Raw genomic sequence first — 22,736 nt, 5'->3', positions numbered from 1 at the left:
ACTAATAAGCAAAATTAATTCTGGATAGTTGAAGCCGAGAGGGGAGGGGGGGGGAATATAGAGAATAAAATTTTTTGTTAACGTCTGGCAACTTTTCTCCTGCCCACTCTTCTCTTGATACTTGATACCGTAAACAAAAGTTAAAAACGTACTATGTGTTCTTGATGTTTAATTATAAGAAAATCTCTTTACTGTTGTGTTGATCCAATACCGTAAGAAAGTATTTAAATTTTGACTGTTTCTGTTTTTGTTTTTATGTGATAAAATTCTAAGTGATTTAGGTTCTTTAACCGGCTATGGCATGCGGCAAAAGTGCTGTTCCTTTATGATCTCTGATTTGTATTCGTAATTGAACGAGTCATTTCCTAGTTTTTCTTCGTTGAAACATATTAGGATTCTTCAATTGTAATAAAAGGCAGTTTTCGGACAGCTGTTCTCCACTAATTAGTAATGTTTTATGTTAGGCTAAACGATTTATTTTCACTTAAGCTTGTCTCCCATTTTAATCATTCCGTTTTAATGTTTTTATTTTGAAGTTTTATGATTGTGTGTAAAATGCAGTATGAGCTAAGTACACCAAAGTAAGCAACAAAATAAACTCCGTTATGTGAAATTATTTCTAATGTGAAAATGTTAAGAATTTAATATTTTTAAGCTTTTAAAATTTTTCTCATTTTGGGCTTCTTTTCAGAAGGACTTATATTGGCTAAGGATTCAATGAGTTTAATACATTTTCCTTTAAAATCTACTGCACACGATTTTAGGGTTCAGATATCATCACTAAATGAATAATATATTGCTAAATCCATTTACCAATTTGATAACTAGCTAAGTGTGGAATCTTATATGGTTTTAAGATCTTCAAAAGTCCATTTTTGAAAGAATTTAGATTTGATAAGTGTCAAATTAATCTATTTTACCAAGTTTTACCTATCTATAGTTGGAGTAAACCCAGCAGCGTAGCTACAGATTCTGCCACCCAGGGCGGGTTCCTCAGTTTGCCGTCCTTTCGTTGAGAAAAAGTTAATACTTTAAACCATCAAAAGTATTTTGAATAAAATTGGAACTTAATTCAAAACGAAAGAAAACTTAATTTATTTCCATACTAGCAGTACCCGCACAACGATGCCCGTGCTAAAAATTTAATGGAAGTCTGTTGAATAAAAAAATTGACGCCCCCTCCCCCTCTGATGTGAAATTATAGTTTTTCTTTGTATAAAATGCTTACACATATTTTCAAAAGAAAAAAAAAAAAATTAAGTTTCTTTAGAATTTAAAACTTTTCGTCAAATCATTAAATTAGATTTACAGTTGCTTTAAAACTCTATTTAGCGAGTGAAGAAGCGGTTTTACTGCAATTTAAAATATTTCGCCAAATAAACAAAAAAAGACATCAAATAATATCTTTCAAGTGTAAAAATAATTCCGCAGCTCTTTTGTTTATCGCCAAACTTGCCGAGCAACCACGCTATCATAATCCATCCGTCTAACGAAAGAAAAAAAATCCCGTGGAACATTCAAAAATCATCGTCAGCAAAAAAGAAAATGTCGTACATTTCACTGGGATAAAAACAAATCAAAAGTTTCTTTTCTTTCAAAACAAATCGTCAAAAACAATGAATTATATTAACGGTTGCCATAAAACAATAACCCTAGACTGAACTGCTCAGCGCCTAACGTGCCAAGCGACCACGCTACCAGAAGCCAATCCTTTTGCGAGTGAAGCAGATGTTTTTAATTTGGCAATAATAAATGTTTCGCCAAACAAACAAAAAGGTATAATATCACATTAACAGTAGCTTTCAAATCTTTATATATTAAGAGCTGCTTTGCTCGGTCTACCTTGAGAACAAAAACTGTGTCAAGTGACATATATTCAACAATTAATTAAAAGAATAACTTAATAACTTAAAGAATAACTTAAATAAAAGAAAGAAAACACCATGCAAAATTACCCTTCCAAACAATGACGACAGATATTAAAATGCTTTTAAGAAATTAAAATGCGAAAGATGAATTTTAAAAGCGTATGGAAACATGAAATAAAATAAGTTTAACCAATCAGATGCAAAATAAGGAAATAAACAATGGATTCAAAAAGCGTAATCATGGAAACGTGAAAATAAAATGGTTGACAACCTGAAGCAAAATGACATATTTCAAAATTGATTTTAAAACGCTTTGTAACTTTTTTTCCTTTGAAGATAGGAGCTAGTTTTTTTCGACCACAGGTCGAGAGAGATCTGGAGTAAAAAATCTCGCTTTTTCCAATGCTGTCAAAAAGAAAACTGTAGGACAATTCCTTCATTTTTTATTGACAGATTTAATGAAGAAAGTAGTGCCTAAATTTCAGCTAAGCGTAAAAAAGTTCGAGCTAAAAGCGCAAATTACTCCCGCCGTAATTAAGTTAGAGCATTGAAATAGATTGTTTAGAACGCAGAAAATTCTATCCTTTTAACAATATATAATATTAATATGTGCAAGTAATTTTTCACCCCTTTAATAGCCAATCATAGGTAATTTACGTGAAATTTCGGCCTAAATTTGAATAAAAAAAGAACTTTCTATCGGATTTTTTCGAATAATAGCCTATTTTACTCAGTAAGAAAACACCTTTCATATAGTGAAAGAATTTTTCAAATAGGTGCAGTGGTTCCGGAGATTACCTCGAACATATAAGCACACAAAAATCTGCCCTCTCTCTTTATAATATTAGTAAAAAAATTTCTCAAAGAAGTTTATGGCTTCATCAAAAATTTTATAATTCAAGCAAAAAATCTCAATTTAAACAATTTTAGTAATTCAAATTTTTAGTAAATTAGAAAGGAGGTTTAGGGTTCCTCTCGATTTTATTTTCAAAGTTGAAGTCAGTTTCATCCCTTTGATGGTGTTAAAGAATTGACGGATCCTCAAGGAAATTTTCCAAAATTGAAGTGTTAGAAATGCAATTTTAGGCATGAGCAAAATGGGCTGCTTTCTAAAGTATTTTCAAAATTGAAATCAGATGTAGACTATCCTTGGTGGCGCTAAGAGAAAGGGAAAAGTACTCGAACTCTCTTTGGAAATTTTTTGATACCAAAGTTTCAAAAATGCTACTGTAGGGTATTTTTCAGGGTGTTAAGGTGACCAAATCTCCCCAAAAAATGGAAAGTCAGACTGCTCTTCCTTGGAAATTTTTGAAAATGACATCCTAAAAATGTTACTTTAGGCAGAAAGCTTAACTTGCTTACTGTGAGATAAGTTATTTTTTTTTACAGCAAATGTACCAAATTGCTGCCCCGAAAATAGCGCAGGGGGCGAATCCCCCCCTCCGTCCCACCCTGGGTAAACCTAACCTGGCAGCATTGTAAAAGCTATGCAGATCCTAATCTCAGCATTACGACGCTGCCAGGTTGGGGTTTTCCCGAACTATACCTGGTTGCAGTAATTTGTAAAGTCAGCGGTCAATCCAGGATTTTTTTCTCGCTACCAATTTTTGTGAAAGTATTGCATCATTCTATTTTTGTGTAAGTTTTTTTTATCAGCATTGTTTTTGTGAAAATTTTAGACGCATCCTAATTTTTGTAAAAGAAGTAGTGGAACAAGTGAAATTTTAGTTCGAAAAGTGTAAATGTCATCTAGTATTATTTTTAACAGGTTTCGTTTTTTTTTGGGGTCAGGGGGGATCTAAAAACCTAAGAAGTACGAAAAATACCATCGTAATTTCAGCTTAATGGTCTATGTACTGTGTACAATATAAGAAATTATGAGAAAAACGGTTCCTCAAAACAGATGTTTAAAGATTGATAATATTGCATAAATACACTTTGGTGGAAAACAGCTAAAAATTAGTTAAAATACTACAAAAAGGTTTCTATTTAAGCGATTGTTCATATAAACCTGCTTATAATTTTATTTTATGAATATACTATTTTGTTTTAAACAGAAAAACAAATTTTAAAATGCGAATTTTTGTGAAATTTTCAATGTTTTTGTGAAGCTACTGATTTTATTACTTGATTTTTGTGAAAATACCGATTTCAAAACAAGATTTTTGTGAAGGTACCAAAAAACGGTATCAAAATCAGCCTGTATTGGGCCCTGAGTGACAAATGAATTTGTTCAGACTCAGTCCTCTGTAGAATTGATACCTTTACTGGTTTGTGGTTGAGTCTTAGAAGTTAAAAAATAACTTGTTTTAAAAAATCTAAGCATATTATTTGTTTTAATTATGTGTACTTAACCATCTGTACTTACACAGAGGTGCCCACCTAGGGGAAGGGGGTCATGGCGTAGACTGCACCATTGACATTTTTAGGGGGAAGGGTGTTTGATGGCTATTTTTCTCATTTTGGGCCTTTGTAATATTTAGGGGTGTGGGGTGGGGAGGAACAACCATGACTTACAGTCAGACATGCAAACTCTCCTTCTTTAGTCTGGAGCAGGGTTGCCAGATTCAAGAACTATAAATGTGGGACATGATTCTAAAGGAGGTTTCCATAAAAGAGGGATGAAGTTTAAAGGTTGGATTTTCATAACCATAAGTTTTTACATTTTTTTCATTCATGATTTTCTTATCTTTTATTTTTTTATTTTTTCCTTAAAATAATGTCTTATTCACTAAAGTACCTACTGCTTTTAGACAGGATTTTATCCATTCTGTATTATAAAATAAAAAAGGACGCGTGTAGCAGTTTTCTCAAATAAGGGACTGTTCCTTAAAATCTGAGCCCTTTGGCATCCCTGTGCATTAGGCTCCAGTCTCCTGTACTTAAGAGTAATTTCTTCTGCTTTTAAAGAAATTTTAAGTCTTCAAACTTTAACTCTGAAGTCAAGGATCTTTTTAGTTTTGCGTTCAGCTTAGTAAGAGAAATTTTTACCTAATTACAAAAATGGAGCATTTTTTTTCAGAAATAATTATAATTCACAAAAAGGAAAAAGAAACATTTTGGGAAATTTTTGTCATATCTTCGTGCTGAAACAATTACCTGTAATGTTGTTGAAATTTGTTGATATAACTTTCACTCCAAAGCAAACTTAAACATGGTAAATAAAAATGTAAAATTTCTTTTGACAGTCAATAGGTTATTAATACAGGGTTTGTACTTCCTTAAAAAATCCTTAATTTTCTGAAAATTTCCTTAATTTTTTTAAAAACTATGCTAAGTTCGGTCCTGTTTTCTTATTTTTTCTATTTCCCCCTCCCTCAAATCTTCATCCTCCACAATACCTGTCGAAAACGTATGTTTGGGAAGCATGCCAACGACATCAAACATGTGTTTTGCTGAAAATTGCATGCCTTGTTTGAGATTTCAATCTTTTTGCATCCTGCAAATATTTCAATTATTTTTAATGTTGGAAGGTTTTTTTACCATATGTTACTTTATATTTGCTTATTTTATTCATTATTTCAAAACTATTTTTGTTTCTTAAATTTATTTTAGAAAAAATAAAAAAGTCAATCAAAAAAATGGTCCAACTCCCACAGTCTCGGATTGCATTGAAACTTGGCATGGTTACTTTTTTCATGTATTTTAGAAAGCGTTCAAAATATTTATAGCCTATAATTATTTTTATAATTACATGGTTAAATGAAGCAATTTCAAGTTTTTTTTTGTTGTTGTTGTTATTATTAGTATTATATCCTGAAATAGTATTATGAAGTTATTTAAACCCAAATTATGAGTTCTAATGCGAGGAAAAAGGGTAACCATTTATATATTTATTTATTTTCAATTATTGCTGTAAAAATACTACCATGTAAGGAAAACTTATTTTTCTTTAAACTTTTTTACTCTGTTCTAAATTTTTACTTTACAAACAAATCTAATTTTAAAATTTGTTCTCATTTTCAGTACTTTCAATTCAAATGTTTTTAGTTAAAAAAAGATAACTTTATCTAAAAAATATGAAAAATTGATATTATTGAGTGATGCAGCCAGTATTAAACTCTGGCTCCCTCAACCCTTCAGTCGAGGACTTGAGGGTTAGAAATTGTTGCCTCCAGGGGCGTAGCTAAGGGGGGGGGGGGGGTTGGGGACAACCCCCCCCCCCCCGAAACGTTAGTCTCAAAAAAAAAAAAAAGAGAGAAAAAGAAGAGAGAAGAGAAAGAAAAAAATTCCATATATATATATATATATATATATATATATATATAACTAGCAAAAATACCCGGCGTTGCCTGGGTCAGTAATAATTATTAGAAAAAATCGTTACTTGCTTTTGTTTTCTGTTTTAAGTGAAAGAATTTAAAACACATCTTTTTGACGTGATTAAAAATAGAGTTTCTTCCTTACCCATAAAACTAAAATAGCAATAAGTATAAAGAACAAAGTAGTATTGATTTAGAAACGAAAGCACTATATTTAAGCATATACAAATTTAAAAAACATGAAATTAATCTTCTCATGTTTAAAAAGATTAATCTGTTGATACTTTTTTTTAACATGGAGTCTAAAACCTTCTCTGTATGGCTAATGAAGTACGAAGTGATTAAAAAAAAGTAGCTGCGCTCGTAATCCCCTTTTACTTGCTTTAGTTATTTCGGGAAATTTCAATCATTGTGGCTCTTGGTGCGATTTTACCGAATTTGCGAAAGTCGTTTCGGGGTACCTTCGATGATGCTCCCCCATTCTTTCCTTACTTTGTAAACCGATATGATATTAATTTTCGTTACAGAGATATCGTCGCCAGATGCTGAGATATTTTTGGTCACCATAAAATGGCGCTAAACAGTTTCATCCGAAATGTTACCAAAATAAGTAATAAAATTTGGTGATTGTTTGAAATTGTGCAAAAAGGAAAATTAATGGAAGTTTTTGTGCTGTTTATGGATTTGCCTAATTTAGTTGTTGGATTATTTAACACAGTAAAAAAAGTCTTTTGAAAATTCTTTGATTGGCGATATTTTGTTTACATGGTGAAAGCTGAGAAACATTATGACGTAGTCTTCGGCTTCAAAAACAGCAACGTTGAAAAAACTGCGAAATGCATCAGCTACGGAAATCTTTCTGCAAAAATTTTGGCGATCTGCTGGTTGTTTGGATAATTAGTAAGTGTTCAATCAGCATAAATAATAATAAAAACCATTAATTACATTAAAGTTCCGTTTAAATCAGGGTTGGCTTTTTGCCGGCAGAAACTGGTTTTTGCCCTGCCGGTGGCAGAAACTGGTTATAACCGGTAAAAACCGGCAAAAACTGGTAGAAACTGGCAAAAACTAGAAAACGTTTTAAATAGCTCTAGTAATTACTTAATGACAGGCAATTAAGTAAAATAAAATATATAACTCATTTCGTCATTGCAAAACTTAATATAATAGTTATTTAATAATTAGTGTAAAAATATGTTAAATAACAAGACTGACATTTCTAATGCAAAGTAAAATTTATCGTAGTTGAAATTGCTATGTGTTAGAAATTTTAGCCTTGTAATGTTGTAAAAAACAAATTTTTAAGTTTGTTTATAATTATTTTGTTTGCTTTTAATATAAAGTGTGATATATCAAATATTTAAATAAATACAGATTTTTTTTTATTTCATTAAATTCTAAAATTCAGAAACTTGTCATTTTACACTTAATATAACTGAATAAAGCTATTCTCAAAGAACAAAGAGCTCTCCCCCCCATTTTGATTTCTATGGAAAGCTAATAATCCAATTATATAAGTACTAACACAGTCTTCAACTTTGCTGTATGTAAGAAACAATATAATTGGTTAGATTCACTGACTCATAAATGTAAAGAGTTTTATTGGTTGAAGCTAGGGGTGCAACATGGATGTCGATGTTTTGGAAACATCGATTTTTTTGTTAAAACATCGATGTTTTTAACATCGATGTTTTACTTTCAATGTTTTTGGACGATCAATGTTTTGGTTTCGATGTTTTTTCGATGCTGATGTTTTTGCATTTTAATTGAAAATTATCATAAAATTTTGCTCCAATCTTCTCGCTAGGTAATTAAGTTTACTTATGGAGTTGCCAAAAAAAAAAATCATTTTTTGCACCCGTTTTATAAGAACAATTTTTCTGCGTAGAGGATGATTTTTGGGAAGATCACTACAAGATAGTAAAAGATTAACTAGAGAGTAAAAAAGAGATCAAAGCTATTGGAAGAACCTGACACTGGTAGTCTGGTGCCAGAACTTGCAGTCTATTTCAAGGCTCCAGTTCTTAAACTAAAGGAAAATCCTGTAATATCAATTTTAAAAATTAGCTATCTTCAAAATTTGCCAAAAAAAAAAACAAATGAAAATTTCACCTCTTACTTTCATGGATACATGAGTGAAAGCAAAAGGCATTATCTTATTAAAACTTTTATAATGCACTGTGTATTGTTTTCCATACCTGCAGATAGTTTTGAGTTGTTTGCACTGTTACTTCATATTTTTATTTAACTACTAGTGGTGGCCGCACGGCTTTGCTCCTAATAGGAAAATTAAAAGGTCTTTTGGTTCGCCTGTATATTTACAAATAATGTATGGTGAATTTTCTTGCCAATTGGCTTCTACCCATGTTACGGTTCCACGTTATGATAATTTCGTATCTCGGCAATTGGCTTGTGCCCATGTTACGATTGCACGTTATGATAATTTCGTAATTTACTCGTCCATCTTATGATAGTTTTGTTCTTAAAATTGGAATAGAAAAAGAACCACATCGAATTTTCAAAAAATCGCTTCGAGGTGCACACCCCCATGCTACAAACTAACTTTGTACCAAATTTCATGAAAATCGGCCGAACGGTTTAGTTGCTATGCGCGTCACAGACATCCAGACATCCTCCGGACAGAGAGACTTTCAGCTTTATTATTAGTACTAGTGATACCCGCACGGCTTTGCCCGTAATAGAAAAATCAAAAGGTCTTTTGGTTCGCCTGTATATTTACAAATAATGTATGGGGAATTTTCTCGCCAGTTGGCTTGTACCCATCTTACGGTTCCACATTATGATAATTTCGTAATTTACTCGTCCATCTTATGATAGTTTTGTTCTTGAAATTGGAATAGAAAAAGAACCACATTGAATCTTCAAAAAATCGCTTCGAGGTGCACACCCCCATGCTACAAACTAACTTTGCACCAAATTTCATGAAAATCGGCCGAACGGTTTAGGCGCTATGCGCGTCACAGACATCCAGACATCCTCCGGACAGAGAGACTTTCAGCTTTATTATTAGTAAAGATGAAGATGGGATATTAAAATTTATATTCTGCTGGTTTGATGAATGTTTTTTATAGTCCAGGACCATCGGATCGCTGTTATTTTCGATACTCTGGTGATGTTGTTTTTATGGCACCTTGTATAACTTGTTCTTTGTGTCCTTAGATCTTTGAGGATGAGTGATAAGAATCCCCCCACTGTGAACCAGCAAGCTCTCCTGGAGCAGTACCTGCTTCTCGCCAAATCAGCCAAAGGGGCCGCAGCGGTGGAACTCATCAAGCAGGTCCTGGTGGCTCCCGGAATTTACGTCTTCGGCGAATTGCTGGACATGCCAAACATACAAGAGGTGAGTTGTTGGGGCCACTAATGAACCTGAGTCTTCCAGCCACTGACTAATAGCTAAACTTCCCATTTTTCACTTAATTCTCTCTCTTTTTTTTTATTTGTTCTTCAAGGAATAATTGCTAGAGAACTTATTTATACATTACTCTGTAAGGTATAGTGACTAGAGACAATGAGACTTGTTTTAATTTTATAATTGAAGATGCTTGCTGGAAACTTAGTGTTCAAGCATTTTTAATCGAAATTGTTATTGCATTTTTTACTGGTGTCACACTTGATATTATCAAGAGTGTTCTGCTTGTTTTTGCTTAATATCTCTTGTAAATATTGCTTTCTTTTTTTACAGTTAAATTCCACGCAGTACTCCCAATACTACCAGCTTCTGCATCTATTTGCTTTTGGAACATATTCTCAATATTTAGGTATAGATTTACTTCTTTTGAAGCAAGATAACTTATTTTCATGTATGTGCTTGAAGATGCCCACATTTTCTTTAGAGATGAGCTGCAAGACAAGCTAATTATCCTTAATTATTATGACTATTCTCAAAAACTCGTTTGATGGTCTTTCACTCATCATTTTTCTTCCCTCCCAGAAGAAAATTTCCATTATCTTCTGGATTTCTCACTTTTAACTATATTTTTTGTCATATTCTGCATGTACAGTGAAATCCCGTTGCTACAAACATAAGGGGACCAAAAATTTTGCTTGTTGCAACAGGAATTTTGTTGCAATGAAATTCAAATAATTTAACAGCAATTATATAGGGTGTTTCGTTAAAATGGAAATTTTGTTGTATTGATATTTGTTGTAACAGAATTTCACTGTATTTGTTTTTAGTATCTTAGATGAAAAACATTTGCACTGTCTATTTGAATTTAAATTGGGGTTTATTGTTTAATTTTAAACTTCTCTCATTTTGTTTTTTAATCTAAAATCTTTTTTAGTGAGAACTTTTTAAGTTAAAAGTAATTTTTTATGGCCTGCATTTAAAGAAGCTAAAAATAACATTTTTAAGAAAGTGGGCTAATTAAGGCTAGATCTTGAGTTTTATCGCATCATTTCCTCACTTTTATGTGGTGTGGAACACTTACTATTTATACAATTGCAAGCCCAATTAACCTAGGGGACCATTAAAGGCCAAGTAACTTATTCTTTTAGCAAATTACATTTCACTTGTTTTTAATAATGACAGACAGTCAAACATTTATATGTAATATATATTGTTGCTTTAAAACAACAGTAAGGTATTCTATTGATGCTTTGTACGAAAATCAAAACTAAAAAGTGTCGTGTTTCTCACTTTTACTTCCTTTTACAAAAAAGGAAGTATTGTATTCGCAAAAAAAATTTTCACTTCAAAATCGGCCGTAATTTCGATTTTGCTCGCCCCGAATGAATGTTGAGTTTTTTTTTCACCCCGACCACACGTGGATAGGGCCTAGGAACCTACAGACACCCAAAATATCCATTTAAATGACCCCCGAGTTAATTACAGCGAATTTTCTCGTGACATCCATATGTATGTGTGTATGTATCTCGCATAACTCAAAAACGGTATGTCCTAGAAAGTTGAAATTTGGTACGTAGACTCCTAGTGGGGCCTAGTTGTGCACCTTCCCTTTTGGTTGCATTCAGATGTTACTAAGGGGGTCTTTTGCCCCTTTTTGTGGGGAAATCATTGTTAATTTCGATGTAAACTCAAGTGGTGTTATAATTTGTTGGACACTTAGCGATATATCGCCAGTCTTTTGGTCGCCATTTTGTCGCCAACTTGGCGACAAATTTGGATATTCTTTTTTATTTTTTTAATTTGGTTTCAATTTGGTCACTGTTGATGATATTTAGAGAGTAAACAATTGAATCACATTAAAATTGCCAATAATGGGGAAATGACATTAAATTGGAGTAAAAGGAAGTCATGTGATGCACACATCAGCTCATTGAGGAAAATCATTGTTAATTTCGATGTAAACTCAAGTGGTGTTATAATTTGGCGGACACTTGGCGATATATCGTCAGTATTTTGGTCGCCAAGTTTTGTCGCCAACTTAGCGACAAATTTGGCGATTTTGTTTTTTAATTTTAAATTTGGTTTCAATTTGGCCACTGTTTGTGATATTTAGAGAGTAAACAATTGAATCACATTAAAATTGCCAATAATGGTGAAATGACATTAAATTGGAGTAAAAGGAAGTCATGTGATGCACACATCAGCTCGTTACTAATATGATAAGGTCAATTCCACTATAACAAACTAACAAGTAGGGTCACGGGGGGAAATTATGGGTCACTCTCTTTTCAGGATAGATAATGATCACGAACTTTTTACTGTTACAAAACGTTTTTACAAAAAAACTAAATTATACGCAGTCATCCTTCTACTACATTCAATTTTCTAATATAGAGGTCAAAAACAATGCAATTGTGAAGTAAATAAGGGGGGGGGGGATGAATTTTCACACTTCTTTTAAAACATCTTGATAAAAGATTGTCTTGGAAAATCATAACTTTTTTTAAGATCCACCAAGAGATTTTTTCAAGCCACTTTGTAGGTGCTGCTTTTTTAATAGCAAATAGTCTAAGCTTTTCATGCCTACATATATTTTTTTCTCCTTTCTAAAAAAAAAAGTTGGGGTTAAAAATAAACTGAATTATACCCTAGTTTACTAGGATAATTCTTGATCAGTATATTTTCTGATATTTTAGGTGTTTTTCTTTTTTATTCCTGTGTAAATAATACCAGTATGAGCCTTAACTTATACTTTTCTGTGCCAAACTCTCTCTCAAAGAGAAATTTTAATGCTCCAATGCAACATTGGATGATATATCATCTCCAATTATTGCTGGAGTATCATGCCCTATTGGCTTGAAAAGCAAGTTCAGCCTTGAATATAAACTATGTCAGCTTGCAATTAGGACACATATCATGTGACAAAATAAGAAACGAAATAATATGAATCCCTCAAATACCAAATAAAGAATCAAACTAATACAAAGTACTTAGTGATAACGAATCAAACTCTTGTAACTGCAAGAGAAAACGAAGCAGAAGAGAAATCTAGTGCAAAGCTCCAAAACAGTAGTCACAAAGACAAAACTTGCTTGCAAAGAAATAATAGCACCTAAAGCTGTTCTAGACAGTTCCCCAAAATGAACTTATTTTTTTAGAATTGTTTAAGACATGGGGAAAAAAAAGAGAGGAATTTGCATTAAAATAATTGCAAAGACATTCCTGCTTAGAAAGTGTTAAAAGATGGTGCCGCACAGAATTCATTCTCTTTTTGAAGATCAGAAATATTTTGCTGTGTATGATAATAGCAACTTACCCTATAACTAAACTAAAGCAACTAAAATTTTCGTCAACGAAAAAACGGGGAACAATGGATGGGAAATTTTCATTAGTTCAAGCAAGCCATGTTTGGCAGTTATTTAAAACAAGTTGCATATTTTAATCAAGTAAATTGGGGGGGGGGAAACCAAACTTGCAGTAGTAACATGAGTAGTAACATGATGAATTTATCATATAAATGTTGAAAAATTTTTTCCTGGGATTGTTGTCTTAGAGAAGCAGTTCCCAACCTTTTCCTTCTTACGAACCCCTTCTAAACTCCGAAAGAAGCTGGCGAACCCCTTGGGTACTAGGTAATAAGTAACAAGTTAAAAAAAATAAATAAATAAAAAAAAACACATGCGCACACACAGTAAAATTTGGGAAATCTTTTTTAGTTTGATGCTGTTACATAGTTTATAAATAGAATGAAAACATAATTGCAAAATATAGAAGTACAAATATTGCTACGAACTTAAAATGACCGCAAAAAAATAAATGCAAAACAAATTCACCAAAAAATAAATGCATTGGTTATTCTATGTTGAGTTTCAAACAACTTTGAAAAAAGTTTGAAAATGGGATTTTTGTCGAACAAAAAGGTTCAAAGATTGGCTGACATTTTTCTGACACAAAGGTACATTCATCAATATTATCACTAAATCAGAAGTCAATAAAAAAATGACCTTTAAAAGACCTTTCAGGAAACTGTCTCAGATTAACTAAATGAACTTTTTTCTTACAGTAAAATGAGAAATATCTCTAGGTTTATCTTCTTAAAAAGGACTATGAGCCTAGCTGTTTGATAAAGGATATACTACGCACATTAATCGTTTGGTTGTTAAAGAATTTTCTTGTAATTATGCTATAAGTGCGGAATAAAATGCGTATATTGAAAATAATAGAAGCGTCTGTTTTCAATATACATATTTACTGTATTTTTTTTCACAAAAGGTAATTTATATCAAAACAAATATTTTTAAGCTCACTTACTACAAGATTATTTTTCTACTCAAATTTCATAAATTCCTTATTTACGTATAAGCACAAATTAATTTGCTTGATTAAATTCGGTTGATTTTTTTTTACTTGGTAAACCTCACCCTGCCAAACTTTCACCCACAATTTTTTTTTTTTTTTTTTTGCAATTAATTTTTCATACTTCCTGTGGTATTTTTTAGTTGCTAGCCATAATTTCCCCTTTTGGACAATAATATTCGAAGTAAATTGTAGTCTATGTAAAAAATTGTAGCAACCAATAACAGTGTGATCACTTATATGCATTTTTGACTCAACACAAGAAAAGATGGATAGCTTTTTGCCGGACTCAAATGGTAAGGAAACTAAACATCAAAATAATTTTAGACGCTCGCATATGCTCCATGAAATGTTTTCATCAATCTTTCCGATAAAACGCTTCTGATTAAACGGAACGCTTTCAAATTCTTTCATCTGTGGAGATTGTATTCATAAGTAGAGCTTTTTCTTCAGGGCTATCATTCTCAATGGAAGCGCTAAAACCTGCACTTTGCAATGACAGACTAAATTATTTAAATGTAAAATATTTCAGGAAGTATGCAAATATTTTCATGCTAAGAGAGAATGTCCGAGGGCCAAATGAATAAAAAAGGAGCAAAATTTGCTTGAAACCGCTTGAACATGAAACTTGATCAGAAACAGGCATGATAAAACTCCGCCATTACAATATTTTTTTCGCCAACCCCTTGAAAACTTCTCGCGAACCACCGGTTGGGAACCGCTGGCTTAAAGCAAAGAGCGAAAACCAATTTAATTCAACTAGTAAAAGTAAGGTGGAATTATTTCTTAAATATGACAGTTTTTGTCATTAAAAAATTCTCTTTCACGATAATTTAGAATATTCAATTACTTTTGTCACATATTATTTGAAAAAAAATTAGGTGACCCATATTTACCCCATGTGTGACCTATAATTGCCCGAATCCGGGGTAATTCTCGGTCCCTCAATAATTTAATAAAATGTATAATAATGCAATTTAAGGTAAAGGAATCTTTTGAATACTTTCTAAATTGTTTAAGCTTATTAATTCATTTTATCTTTCATAATTAAGAAAAAATTAAGATGTTATGGTTTTTTGATTCGTAATTCCCTTGTCTGATCCTATAGAGAAAAAAAAATATTTTAAAATTATGATCAAACACTAGCATACCATTATGACAAAAAAAAAAAAAAAAGAAAGAAAAAAAAACTAGGTATCAGCAATGCCTTACCTTTGCATTTTAATCCCAACCATGTGTATAAATTTCTCCTGAAAATGTTAAGCTACTATGCAATTGTTATAATTTAACATAATTTTTCTTCTTGGAATGCTCCATGAGCTTTTCATGCTCATAGATTCATTAATTTTTGTAGCTATATATTTTTAAAAAAATTAAATTGTACATTTCTGTACATTTTAATTAAATATTATTGTTGTTATCAGCTCTTGTGACTGAAAGAATCTACATAATTTTAGTAACTAAAATACAATCTATTACCTTTTAGAAACTAAATCTCAATACCCAGAATTAACGCCTGCAATGATCAATAAATTACGGCACCTCACTATTGTGTCTTTAGCTACCAAAGATAAGGTAAGATTTCAATGCTTTCATTCAAAGAAAAATATCAACACTGTAGTAATTAAATTTATTAAAATGAACCTTGAAGATGTAGTTTAAATTAAACTTCTTCGTTTAATAAATGTGCCCTATTTCATATTTTTTGTTGTTGCCTAAATACATGCTTTTTTCTGTAACCGGTCTACATGTTGGATTCCAAAAATAAATCCAAATGTAAGTAGTCACAATTCCTATTTAAAGTATGATTCAATTATCACAGCTTAAAGTTGGTCATTTTGCCTGCAAAATGGTATTTTTGCCAGCACTGGCAAAACTGGAAGAAACTAAGAAAATTGACTAGATTTTGCAAAATATACTAAAAAACAGTGTGATTGTACGTTATACAATCAAGACTTAAATTTTGATCCTATTTTTTGGTGACTAATGTAGATATCCTGATAAAAGAATCTTTTTGAATTTCATCCATATTACACTAGGCTGCAATGAAATTTTTGACTCTGAAGTTAGCTTATTTTTTTAGATATTTTTAGTATGTTGAAATTGAATTAAAAGCTAGAAAGTTCCTATCATGTACCATTTATTTTTAAAGGGTTTTCTTTTCGTGTGTGGTTAATTCGATACAAACAAGTATAATTTTATTATTTTTTTGCTACAAAGATTTATTTTCATAATTACTACATGATTAGTATCATTTGAAGAATATTTTGTGAAATGGTCATTAATTTTTATGAAGAAATGAGTCATTGACATCAACTCTGCAGGCATCTCCAAAAAAAAAAAAATCACGACAGTGCTTCTTATTACTCATCACTGAGTATTCGGTAATCCAAAAAAACTAAAATGATCAGGGGTCTGGCCAGAGGATATTTGGGGCCGTTAACGGACCCTTCACAAAAATCCGATCAACCAAAACGGACCTTTCACAAAATCCCGATCAAACAAAACGGACCTTTCACAAAATCCCGATCAAACAAAACGGACCCTTCACAAAATTCTGATAAACAAGATCAGATCTTTCAAATTGTTTATTGAAAGAGCAAAAGCGCATTTCAATACTATCTGTGTATTAATAGACAGATTCGGAAAAATATGATCTCTTCAGATAGGGTTACCAACTTCAAAATTATCACCACTTAGCGTCTGGCGTTGAACCTTTATAATGACTTGATTAGCCTGCAATTGATAAATAATTGCTACTGCCAAATAAATATAATGGTTGTTTGTTTTATCACAGCTAATTAGCAGTGTTGTTGTTGTAAACTTTTCTGAAAAGGCATTGGTAAGCACTTTTCTCCCCCCGCTCATGATTTAATAAACAATAATAATATATATCTGCGAAATGAACTTAGAACTGCAAAGGGATAGATAGTAAGGGTGAGGAAAAAATATGATCTCTTCAGATAGGGTTACCAACTTCAAAATTATCACCACTTAGCGTCTGGCGTTGAACCTTTATAATGCCTTGATTAGAAAATATTCTTATTTTACCAGCTTGTCAATATTTGCGTTTTTGCGGTGCGGTGCGATTTTTAATTGTTATTTTGGGAGAAAATTATATGGGTTTTGATTTTTCGATGCTAACAAGGATGATTAACTTTAAATAAACTTTTAATTACCGTTTTTTTTTTAGATGTCTACATTTTGAAAAATGCAATCTTTTAACATCCGATATGAGAATCATATTTTGTTCTTTTTTCAAGCTAACTTCGCTTTATTAGGATGCAAATAAGTGAAAAGTCTCTTTATTTCTGTTGGAACTCTCATTTCAAGCAAAATTCCATTTTCTGTTATGAGTCAAAAATTAAAATGCTGAATAGATGGTTTATTTTATTTATTTATTTTATTATTTTTTTTTTTTTTGCTACAACTGTGTCCACAGATATTAATGAAATGTTTATCATAGGACTCTAAAATGCAATTTTAAAATAATTTTATCAAAAATATTTTTTTTACAAGCCGTTTTTATACTTTTGATGCCTTCACTTTGAGAATTGCGATCTCTTTGCATCCGCTATGGGAATCCGATTTTTCGAATTTTTGATGTTTATTACGCTTTGTTAAGAGGTAAACAATTAAAATATCTTTTTATTTTTGTTAAAATCACAGAATTTATGTTTTAAACGAAATTCTGTGCTTTTTAAGAGTCTTGGGCCAAAAAGTTAAATGCTGAACCCAATTCTGAATTTTATTTTATTTATTTATTTTTTTGTTACAGTTGTTTTAAATACTGTACAGAAATATTTCTAGTATAATTTAACATAATGTAGAATGGTAGATAAATATTGATACTTGAGAGAGCGATGTCAACCCCCCCCCCCCCCCGGCAAACATCAAGTAAACACTCCACAAATTTTTTTTTTTTTTTTCGAAATTATTTGATTTTTCACAAAATTAATTCATTTTTCACAAAAAACGGACCCTGTGAAAAATCCTGGACAGACCCCTGATGATGTTATTAGCAGAGAGAATGTCATGTTTGTTTTCTTCAATTGATTTTCAATTTTTCACTGTACTTAGAAATCCGATTTCTCATCGAAACCGGTATTCTGACAATGGACCTAGATTTTCGAACCTAGTACTGTCTGTTTTTCATGAGAAAAGCTCCTGTCGTAATGGCTGAGCCTGTCTACTGCCATAGAAAGACTTCGTTCCATTTTCTGAAAGGGTTAGCAGGAGGTTTTTTTCGGCAGCATTTCGTCATTCGTCTTCTTGCCTTTGTGCAGTTGTACGGGTTTTTTTTTTTTTAAACACCTAATCTTTCTCATATTGTTAAAAAAATTTTTAAATAGTCATCTTTTTTTTTTTTTGCTTTTGCAATTTTATTTGTTGTGATTAAGATATAAATATGCCTTTTCAATTTACAAAGGTTGTACGTTAAAATTGCAAGCACCTACAGAAACCAGTAAGATCTTTTGGGTTTTCTTATTTCAGATGATCTAGTGATTAGTTATGAGGGACGTTGCGAGGAAGCTTTCTTCCTGTCTTGAGATGCCCACAGAGAGTCTTTGTAAAATGCTAATTTCTTCTTAAAAAATAAGAAATATTTCAGAGTATTCTTCAAATGTTACTTTAATATAATTAGAGAAAAAAAATATTTATTTACTATGTTGCCAAAACAAATTATTGAAAATATGCTTTTTCTTTTGCATTGAATTAAATTTACTACATTTTTTTTTTTTTTTTGCTCACAGTGTAATTTGTGTTTGCCCAAAGAGTAATGTAGCTAAATTCAACAAGTTGTGCACATTAAGTATCGTTTCTCCTTAAAAAAAAAAAGCTTTTATGCTTTTGAGGAAATTTTGTATAATTATACAATACATGTAAAATAATTTTGCAAGAAAATCTGACATGGTAGGAGTAAACTGATTGAAAATTCTAATTCAACGCATCAACGTCATGGAAAAACACTTTTATTATTTTAGGCAACAAGTAAAAAGTTTAAATTTGCAGGCTAGTGTTATCAACTTTAAGTTAATTATCTCTTTGTGATAGTTTTATGTATTTTTAATCATAGCAAATAGTTTGAATCATTCTTCTTCTTTTTTTTTTTTCAATGACTTGTACAATCATGGGTTGATTCAAAATTTTGAAGGAAAATTTATTTTTAAAGATTTTGGTATATTTTTTCATCCTATATATTCAGTTAATCTGTTTGTGTATTTCTGGGAACTAAGCATTAATATTTATTTATTACTATTTCAGTGCATACCTTATTCTAAACTTCTAAAAGAGCTTGATATGAAAAATCTTCGTGAATTAGAAGATCTAATAATTGATGTGATCTATGCAGACATTGTTAGAGGTAAATTGGACCAAAAAAATAACAGGCTAGAAGTGGACTACACTTTGGGTAGGGACATAAGGCCTGCAGACATTGACATTGTGATCCAAGTCCTCCAAGAATGGTAAGACTCATTTCCATTGAATCTGATTTTATTCACAATTTATTAAATTAACTAAGCAGTTTGATTCAAAAATGTTTATCTATCTATCATAGCTGCCAATTACTCTGTTTCTCCCAAAGTTTCTTTGATTGACTGTGTTCTGTGATTGTTTTGCTTGTTTTCAAAATCTCTCTCTCCCCTCCCTCCACCCTTCTGGGAATAATTGGCATCAAATTCTGTTAATTGAAATAACTGACTTGTTGAAGGCTTTTACTTAACTGTATTTTTGCAATGTCTCATCCATGTAATCAAAATTTGTTTTTGAACTGTCATCTGGAAAATATTCCTTTCAATAATATTCATTTAGTATGTTTATTTAAATTGTGTTTTTAAGTCGTCTTTGATGATGATGTTATGGAAGTAAGTATAAATAATTAAACTAGTAATTTACTTCAACTTTTACTAAATAATGTCTCATAAAATTTTCTGTAATTTTTTGGTAAATGTTTTGCATTCTTAGAGAAGGAGGTTGGCAGGTATGGTGTTGTTTCAATCATCTCTCACACTTTGTTATTAAATGGTTTGATGCATAGAAAATTTTGACTGGGGGGGGGGGGTTATACATAGAGGTTTGACTGTATATATCAAGTCACATGGAACACTACATTAAATTTTGAAATCAACAAGAGGTCTGAAATTTGAATGAGACAGAGCTCATCAATTACCCTGTCTTATTTAAACTTTCAGAATAGTTGAATTTTAATTTTTTTTCTACATTTTAATTTGATGATGAAATGTTCCATTTTATTTCACTATCTGCTTTGTATGGTATATTGCTGCTTTTATGCATTTTTAAGTGAATGATCCTTTTATGATTTTTTTTTCCTAGTTGTATGCATACAGTGTTTTTATGAAGTCTTGCACTGATTTTTTTTTAAAAAAAAAGTATAAAAAAGGAACTATTTTAGATTTATGCATCAATCTTTTTTATTTTGATCATTTCCTTATAAAGTTTTTTCTTCTTCAAAGTACTGTATCAAAAAAAAAAAGGTGATGTAGGTGGCACTAGATATGCAATTTTTTTCAGAAATGAGGGGGGGGGGCTTTTTTTCTGGAAAGAATGAAAAAAAATTTTTAAACAAATTTAAATGTTTTCTAGTTCTTAGAAAACACAAAAAAACTGTTTAAATATTTTTAAAAATATGTGTGCGATCCTTTTTTTTACCAAACAATTTATTGCTTCTTTAGTTAATTTAATGAAATGCAGAGCAAATCAATTATAAATTTGTTAGAAATTGAAGATATGCAATGCTTATTTTTTTTTTTTCCAAATATTTCTTTAGGTCTGATAGCTGTGAAACTGTTCTAAATAATATAGAAAATCAGATTATAAAAGCTAATACTATGAAAGACAACCATCTCAAACTTAAACAACAAATTGAAAATGAAGTAAGTACTATTTTGATGTACTTCTGCTGTATTTTTCACATGTGTTTAAGAATACTTTCAAATGTGCTCAAATTACTACTGTAAATAGTTTGAACTGTTGTATTTTGATTTTGTAGTTTGTTGTTGCCTTATACTTGTCTATTCTTATTCTAATTGTTATAACACTTTTGTTGAAAATTGAGCTTGTTTTGAAAACCTTTTACCTCTTAAATTCATTGCTTCTTTGAAAGTGGTATGGATTTATTATTATGTTTTTAAAAAAGTTTTATCAGTTTGGGAAGGTAAAGAACAACTCCTCGCATTATCAAATACTTTGCTTTAATTGCAGGCATCGCAGCGTTCCTATATTCCTATATTTTCCTATATTTCTGAAAAAGTTCCTATAATTCCTATAATTCCTATATTTTCAGTTTCCGATTCCTTTTTTTTTTAACTTTTTCCCCCTCGACTTTTGGCTACCCCCGCCTTTTCCGCGATCCACGTGCAGCCGCCATTTTTATCTTTCCTACTGTGCAGGGCTCCCAAATGGTTCGCTTTTCCCGCCAAAGTCCGTGTTTTATGGTAAAGTCCGCTTTAGACTTTTGACATTATGGTCTGATTAGTTCGCTTTTGTATTGTTTTTACTTAAATATCAGATTTTAAAAGTTTTTCATTTCGTTAAAAGTTACTGTTCTCCCAAGCACGCCGCCGCAGCGCGTGTTAAACAAAGTTCGTACGCCCATGAAAAACCTTGAAAAGTTCTTGGGGAGAAAAAAAAGGTCACACACACACATTTTCTAGTGTTTGAAAACCTTGAAAAAGTATAAAAAGTTTCTTTATTGCTTGAATTTATTTATTGTTTGGATTGTGCTTGTAATTCTTTTAAAAATATTTCATTAGTGCAATTTTCTGAACATATATATTCGATATGATTTATCGCGAAAAAATTGCTTTCGTGTTTGAGGTTTCAATCCTTTTGCATCTTGTTAATATTTTGATTCTTTTTACAATCCAAAGTGATTTTGACATGTGCTTACCTTAGCTTAGCTTATTTTTCGTTTAATTTCAATAATTAATGAAGGAATTATTTTGGAAACCATGGCAGCATTGAACTTACTCGGCTCGGACGCGGAAAAATGCTTCTCGCTTTTGAAATTTCAATCCTTTTGCATCTTGTAAATATGTTGATGTTTTCCACAATTAGAAGTTATTTTAGTATATGCTACTTTAGTTTAGCTTATTTTTCGTTTGATTTTAATAATTAACGAAGGGAATATTTTGGAAACCATAACAATAACATTGAGCTTATTCGGACTTCGCTGAAAATTGCATCTCGCGTTTGAAATTTCAATCCTTTTGCATCTTGTGAACATTTTGATGTTTTTGGCAATTTGAAGTTATTTTGACGTATGTTTCTATAGATTGGCTTATTTTTCGTTTTATTTCAATAGTTAACCAAGGAAATATTTTGGAAACCATAACAATAACATTGAGCTTATTCGGACTTCGCGGAAAATTGCATCTCGCGTTTGAAATTTCAATCCTTTTGTATCTTGTGAACATTTTGATGTTTTGACAATTGGAAGTTATTTTGACATATGTTTTTATAGATTAGCTTATTTTTCGTTTAATTTCAATAATTGAAGAAGGAATTATTTTGGAAGCCATGGCAACATTGAACTTACTCGGATTTCGCGGAAAAATGCTTCTCGCATTGGAAATTTCAATCCTTTTGCGTCTTGTAAATATTTTGATGTTTTCCACAATTGGAAGTTATTTTGACATATGCTACCTTAGTTTAGCTTATTTTTCGTTTAATTTCAATAATTAACGAAGGAAATATTTTGAAAACCATAACAACATTGAGCTTATTCGGAATTCGCGGAAAATAGTTTTCAATCCTTTTGCACCTTGTAAACATTTTGATGTTTTTGACAATTGGAAGTTATTTTGACATATGCTACTATAGATTATCTTATTTTTCGTTTAATTTCAATAATTAACG

General features: G+C 31.2%; 1 protein-coding gene across 1 annotated transcript; it reads left to right on the top strand.

Annotated features, from left to right (window-relative positions):
• Positions 1–120: 120 nt before the first annotated feature.
• Positions 121–20,836, top strand: LOC129226239 (COP9 signalosome complex subunit 7b-like). The gene is made up of 6 exons (XM_054860839.1): positions 121–212; positions 9,311–9,491; positions 9,834–9,909; positions 15,343–15,431; positions 19,122–19,324; positions 20,647–20,836. The coding sequence occupies exons 2-6, from the start codon at positions 9,321–9,323 to the stop codon at positions 20,834–20,836; spliced, it is 729 nt and encodes a 242-aa protein (XP_054716814.1). The 5' UTR covers positions 121–212; positions 9,311–9,320.
• The last annotated feature ends 1,900 nt before the right edge of the window (positions 20,837–22,736 follow it).

Source organism: Uloborus diversus, chromosome 7, assembly GCF_026930045.1.
Source record: "Uloborus diversus isolate 005 chromosome 7, Udiv.v.3.1, whole genome shotgun sequence".
Classification (NCBI taxonomy): domain Eukaryota; kingdom Metazoa; phylum Arthropoda; class Arachnida; order Araneae; family Uloboridae; genus Uloborus; species Uloborus diversus.
Note: the sequence above shows the minus strand (reverse complement) of the source record. Positions and strands in the feature narration are given on the sequence as shown.

Bases quoted from the DNA above. Each gene is read 5' to 3' on its own strand.
- LOC129226239 (XM_054860839.1), top strand. From the start codon at position 9,321: ATGAGTGATAAGAATCCCCCCACTGTGAACCAGCAAGCTCTCCTGGAG. The intron at 9,492-9,833 runs GTGAGTTGTTGG...CTTTTTTTACAG, and splicing joins ACATGCCAAACATACAAGAG to TTAAATTCCACGCAGTACTC. The intron at 19,325-20,646 runs GTAAGACTCATT...ATATTTCTTTAG, and splicing joins ATCCAAGTCCTCCAAGAATG to GTCTGATAGCTGTGAAACTG.